The 6,958-nt window shown below is 30.3% G+C and overlaps 1 protein-coding gene across 1 annotated transcript; it reads left to right on the top strand.

The window, feature by feature from the left end:
- The first annotated feature begins 4,411 nt into the window (after positions 1 to 4,411).
- Positions 4,412 to 6,578, top strand: LOC129906474 (clavesin-2-like). The gene is made up of 4 exons (XM_055982256.1): positions 4,412 to 4,570; positions 4,734 to 4,968; positions 5,427 to 5,888; positions 5,954 to 6,578. Exons 2-4 carry the CDS (start codon positions 4,738 to 4,740, stop codon positions 6,134 to 6,136), a joined length of 876 nt encoding a protein of 291 aa, XP_055838231.1. The 5' UTR covers positions 4,412 to 4,570; positions 4,734 to 4,737; the 3' UTR covers positions 6,137 to 6,578.
- The last annotated feature ends 380 nt before the right edge of the window (positions 6,579 to 6,958 follow it).

Here is a 6,958-nt window from a genome sequence, read left to right as displayed (position 1 = left end):
TAGAGTTTGAATATAGATATATTTTCAAAAATACAAATTCCAGGGCAAGTACCTAAATGCCTAAAGTCGATGTCTTAGTGGACCAAATTAAAAAAAAAATGGATTTTTGTAATCTTTAAGGGTGGAAACAAACGCTTTTTGTCCCATTAACCAGATTTCTGGGGTGTAATGAAATTTCCACATACCATTTCTTTATCACAAGCCCTAAGCCCACTAAGTAAATTCCCGCCCAGAGAAAAAGCCCCTTGCGGCTAAACGACAGGGAAAAGACCCCCTCCTATACGATTTTTTTCTTGTCTTAACCCAACCTACACGCTCCAGATTTTTGGCACATTACTCCTGAATCACATTGTTTATAAGTATATGAGGGTGGACCTTATTTTACTCTTTTGCGAAAATTGAATGTGACGCCCCATAGATTGGTTCCAAATCAGAAAAACAAAAAATTCTATTTTTTTCATATTTTTATCTCTAACCCTTTCTGACATCCGCTCAATCGCCTCCAAATAAATAAAAAAAATCCTCTAATATTTTCAGATTTGTATCTATATACCCCTTACTGGCCCTGTAACAAGGTGAAATTCTTGTACATGGACTTTGCGTCTGATTTTTGGATTATTTCCATATATCTCCTTTACGACTTGATTGAGTTTGTTCTAATTTTGCACAATTATACTAACAATGATCCTTAGTAATATTGCATTCCAAGATATTTTTAAAAATACATTCTTGAACCACAAAAAAATCGAAAAGGAAATCGATTTTTTTCGTACCTATAACTTGTAGCATACTTTTTTTTATATTTCTCGAAAACGGCTCAAGTAATTTTTCGCAAACTTCGTCAACACGTTAATAGACAATGTTTAAATGATGTTGCATACTAAAAATTTTCATTAGTGTTTTAATTTCCTCGTAAAAAATATCAGAAAACTATTTAAATTTACAAGGAAACTAAAACACGAATGAAGGTTTTTAGTATGCAACTTTAATTGAACATTGTCTATTGACGTGTTGACGAAGTTTGCAAAAAATTGCAATTCTGTCTAAGGGATTTTTGTGTAAATTAGAATTACCTATTGTATCATAAAGATAAAGTTATTGAGAACTTCCAAGCGCCTTGATATAGGTATTGCAAACAAAAAATTCAAATACTAAACAAAATTCAAAATCGTTGTTTAAATATCAGCCTGAAAACCTTTTCACACATAAAAACAGAAAATCATGATAATATTGCAAAGCATATCTCTAGGCTCCATTAAATATTCTTCAACTGAAATTTGATTACATTAAATTCGATTTAACACATACAAAAGGTTCCCATTAACAACAATTTAAAAAAAAATACAGAAAAATAATCGTTAACAACAATTTCAACAATCCAAAATGTTATTAATAAACAAACAACAGCTGATAGTAAACAATAAATTCTCGCATTTAATCATCAATAACTCTTGTCTTTTGTTTTCCACACGTAAGGTTTACTCAGCTTACGAATGCGAACAAAGTCAAGACTATAATGTTGATACTACTTGTAAATGTTTTTCTGACTCATTTACTTACGCTCGATTGTGATATGACTTGAACTTTGATCGGATTTTCATTCACATAGGGTTCTGCTTTAAGACCTTTGTTCTACAACCAACGACATTGTGTAATGGAACACTCTCACTTTTTAATGAAATACATAACCGTTTGCACTTGTTTATAGTGTTTTTTTTTTAGAGGGATTGTATAAAGAAATTGCAATTCAAAGACCATTTTTGCTTCATTTTATACCCCTTCGACTTTGAATACGTTAATAATGACCTTGGATTAGCTAAGAAACATTATTGTTTCTCTGAAATCGATTATTGCCTCATTCACGTTATACATAAGATTGATTGATCTAATCTGAATGTTTTCATTTAAAAGATATGATAAGCTTGTATATGGACTTTGATCAAAACAAGTACGTTGATATCGCGCTTGCTTACAGTTTTTATTGTGTTTTATTTTTTTTTCATATGAATATGCATTGTGTTCAAACAAAAACAAAACATGAACTCTGAATTTTATCAATTTCGACATTTTGATCAACAAGCTAGCGCACTTGGTGACTTGGTTTTCAAATGATGTTTCATCGAGATCGCTGCCTTCGTTTCGATGGTGCATATGAGAGGTTATAGTGAATGTATGAGCTTGAGATAAGGATATTCATGTATTGACTCTGTTCGAGATCATACGAATATACTACGTGTTCTAAATCAAAAATTGTTTAATAATATTTGTTAATCGGCAAACATTTTACTTCTTAATTGAACTTGAAATTGATTGAGTTTAAGAAAGGAACTATTTTTTTATATAAATCAATTTAAGTAGATCAATAGCAAGAAATTGTATATAAAAAAAGGATTATCAGTGAAAATTATGCATAATTTTGATAAACAAAACCGTTTTTTATTCAAGGGAACTAAAAAACCTACCTTCTGATACCAGTTTCAAATATTTTGGAAATAGAAATTACGTTTTTTTCCGCAAAAAAGCGAAATAACGTTTTTTTCCGTAAAAGTGAGTTAGCGAGTCGACGGAATGAAATGTCAGATTACTGATCCGATATTTCAGAGGCGACTTGTGTGTGTATTTGGTATATTTGACACCTTTTGATAAGTATGTGTTCTTCCTTCTGATAATGTGTGTCAAAAATTTTGTTTTAGCAAATTTTTTTTTTCTAAACAAAAACTATTTGTATACTCTAAGCTACATTTAAAGACCATAAAAACTAACATAAGTCACGACTTTGTTATGTTATTCTTATTAGCGTTTGAAAGTAGCCGTATTGTTATTTTTTTCGATTTAAAAAAACAATCAAACATGGAAACCTTTTTGTATTTTTTCGTAATTTTTCGAAAAAACTTTGAAAATTGTATGTTTATATTTGTTCAATAAAATCTTATAACAATTCTTTTAAAACACTTGTCTGAAAAGTGCAGACCGTAGATCTCGAAATATTAACATATTGTTGCACCCATACCCGAGAATTTTTCGTTTATTTTTTTTTTTATGAGAGCTTTTTTAAAATCTCATTTTCTGCGCTTTTTTTGACAAAATATTTTTGAAAAATGTTTGCAGAAATACCGTTACTATATAACCAAAGTCCTTACGAATTCCTTTTGAGGTTTGGCCACCATCTTCAGAAAACTGCATCAATAATGCAGTTTTCGGTTGAGCTATATCTTTTAAACTAATAATTGTTCTTGATAGAGGTCATATAAATGCCTAAAACAAAATTAAAACCAAATTTGTGACAGCTATTAGTATCATGGGAAAGGATTTCCCTTAAAGATGGAGAACTAAACTACTGTTGGTTAAGAAAACGGTTGTCAATTTGTAGCAACCGAACAGACTTTTAAAAGTCTTCATACATCACTGATTTTTATTTTTTCAATCTATACCGAACCTGAGTTACAAAAACTTACTTTATAATAACATTCTGAGCACTTTGAAGTTGAAGAATCCCTTTTATTATTTTTTTTTGTAACTTTCAAGAAAGCAATGTTTTAAAACAAAAAAGACTTATGCTTAAAGCCTAGTACGCAGCTAAAGCGAAACGAAAATTTTTAAAGTCTCCAAAGTCAACAGGGAACACGAACATATTAAAGAAAAAATACCATCGGGTAATATCCGATAAATAATAAAAATACAAATAAAAAAAATTCAGGAAAAAACATCAGAGTATAAGTTTTAAAGCAAAAACAAAAAAAAAATTTGATTTCGTTCAAGATTTCGTTATCGAAAGCTGCGTACTAAGCTTAAACCTTGAAATAAAACTCCTTTATTTTAGGATTTTATTTCTTTTTTTGATTTTCTTAGTACAATATTTAAGGTATGGTTCAAACTTAATTACTAACCTTGCACAGAAAACCCTTTACAATCTCAAACTCCAATTTCAACTTCCACATAAACCTTAAAAGCATATAATTTTCCTTGTTTTCATGGTAAATCTTAACACTATCGTTTAGTTCCAACAACATGCATTGTCAAGGCACTGGTCAGTATACAAAAAAAATTTCCAAGATAACAAAACTATGAGTGTATGTGCAATGTCCAAAGATAATAATAAATAATATTAGAAAACCAAACTCTCAGAATCAAATAAACTATATTATAATTATATTCGACAAAGTTCAAAACCTATCTATAAATAAATTTCCCTTATTGGTAAACATTAAAAGGTATTAGAGAGTCTTTCTTTTTTATATGTTTTTGTTGTAATATCTTAGTCTTTTGATTATGTTTATGTATTTATTTTTTTTTTTAAACTTCAAATACATTTTTATTATTGCGATAACTGAAAAAAAAAAGCAGATAGTAGCTATAATAATTCTCCCGTCTTCATTCGTCGTTGTTGTCGTCGTCACCATCAAAGCTTAATAAAATCACTCCAATTTAAAACCGCGTCGATACCGCAGTCATTAAGTGAGCTCCTCTGTGAAAAGTTGTGTTTTTAATTTATTGTTTTCGTCTTTTTTTTAACGACGAATTAAATTTAATTTAAATTTTGTAATTTTACAAAACAATACAAAAATATAATGTAAGTGCAATTTCAAGACACGCATTTAAACACGCAAATCCATTCAAAAGAAATGATAAAAATGATCACTCATACTGATCGAAGGATCAGTTAAACTTCATAGACTCTATACGACGAGTTAGCGCAATCTTTTAAAACAATGTGTTGCATATTTATCTTTCAGAATAATGGAAAACAGTGATCCAGCCTTCAATATCCGTGATGGATACACAACCCCTGAAGCTTGGGAAATAGCAAAAGTTGAACTCCGTGAAACCCCCGAAGTGAGAGAGGCAGCTATTAAGGAGCTTAGGGAGTTGTTGCATGCCTGCGATGACTTAAAATACAGAGATGATGATGAATTCTTGGTTATCTTTTTGAGAGCTTGCCATTTCTATCCCAAAAGTGCATTGGAAAAGGTAAGAATAAAATATAATCTCTTAATTTTGTTTTGTCCAAAATATCTTCGTTGCCAAGGCAGCTTATCTCAATTGCAAAACCAAGTCATCTAAATAGGCCAACTTACTTATATTGGCAATAATTTTATATATTTTTCTTTGATATTAAAAACGGTGAAAAAGTTCAAAAATGTCAAACACTAACAAATAAACAACTTACCGTTGACTAAAAGATTGCGTATCAGTTCAGCGATTTGATCTTTGCCCGCGCGCTGTTAAATCCAGTGGAATGTTTTGATAAGCTTCAAGTGGTTGCTCATAGAGGTATTAACGTGATGTTTCCAATTCGATAAATAATTTTATGATCATGTTGAAAGTTTTCAAGTTTAAGGGGGTTAACACACTTTTTAAAGCCTTTTATTAACATTGATCTTTTGATAACGATCATGTGTATTTTTATCTTTTTTTTTTTTTTTTAGTTGAAAACAGTTGCCAGTTTTCGTAAGGAAAATGCTGCTCTAGTTCATGAACTAGGCATTGAACAACTTAAAGATAAATTCATCAAAGGAAACATTGTGAATGTCCTGAAAAATTGCGATCAATTAGGTCGTCGTGTAATGATCGTTAGCTGTGGGTCCATTTGGGATCCTAGTTACATTTCTTCAGAAGAGATGTTCCAAATGCTTTATTTTGTGCATTTGGCAGCTCAGATGGAACCCGAATCACAAATTCGTGGAGTTGTCGTGATGATGGACTTTGATGGACTATCCATGAAACAAATTAAATCTCTGACACCAAGCTTCTCAAAACGCTTATTGACATTCATTCAAGATGCTATGCCCCTGCGAATGAGGGAGGTGCACATGGTTAAACAGCCATTTATCTTCAAGATGGTTTGGTCATTATTTAAGCCTTTTGTTCAGGAGAAGCTTAACAAGAGGGTAAGTTTATTTACTGTTTATCGCTTTATTGATTTAATACCTTATTTATATTTTCTCTTTTGTAGATGCATTTCCATGGTAGTGATATGAAATCTCTACACAAATTCTTATCGCCTGAAATTCTACCAGAAAACTATGGTGGAAAATTGCCAAAGATCGATTATGGTGGCAAGGAATGGTATCCAGCTGTTGAGAAACATCAAGACTTTATTAAGGAATGGTCTGAAATGGGACCAGCCAAGTGGTGATTTGAAGCTTTTGTCCTATAATTCTTAGTAAGAATTCTGTCTGTCCATCACATTGATTTTTCTCTCGAAAAAAGTCCGCTTTTTTTAAATTTATTTTGTACCTTAATTTTAGTTATATAAATATTAATACCAAAGTCAAATGAATTTTATTAAAAATAATGTAACAGTAATAAGTTAGATAGAAAAAAAAAGTTGGTTGTTTATTATGTAATTTTGTTTTTCAAATCATGACTGCCTGACAAGATCAATTACTTTGTTATTCTAAGCTTTGACATTTATTTTTAAAATTTTTAATACAAAAAAAAAAAAACACTGACTTATTTTAAATAAAATTATAAGATTTAAGAATAAATTTTGTTTTTGTTAAAAATGTTGGTAGCATTTTTCTTAAAAGAATTTGGGTTAAAACTACGGCTTTCACACAAGGGCAAATTGGTGTATGCTAAAAGACCTAGCAAAAGCAATAAAAGGCATGTAGTGGAGTAAATTCTGTAATAAGTGCCCATAAGCCAATGATGCGTGTATAACGTGTAAGAACATTAGTTAGATATAAACTTTTAATTTGTCAACGGAACCAAAAAAAATAAAAATAAAATTTATTTTTGAATGAAAGGGTGTTTTTTTGAGAAGGGAACATGTGTATTTATAATAAAAAATCAGTTTTAAAATTGGTTATCGATTGAAATCTAGTAATGATGCTACATTTGGATAGAAGTGCAAGTACTCAAGTAACTATGTATGAAGGCAATACAATTGTTTTGAATAAAAGGGTGTTTTTTCAAGTAAGGGAAGAGTAGAGATTTTGAACGGAAATTTTATTCG

The sequence above is a fragment of the Episyrphus balteatus genome, chromosome 1 (assembly GCF_945859705.1).
Source record: "Episyrphus balteatus chromosome 1, idEpiBalt1.1, whole genome shotgun sequence".
Taxonomy (NCBI): domain Eukaryota; kingdom Metazoa; phylum Arthropoda; class Insecta; order Diptera; family Syrphidae; genus Episyrphus; species Episyrphus balteatus.
Note: the sequence above shows the minus strand (reverse complement) of the source record. Positions and strands in the feature narration are given on the sequence as shown.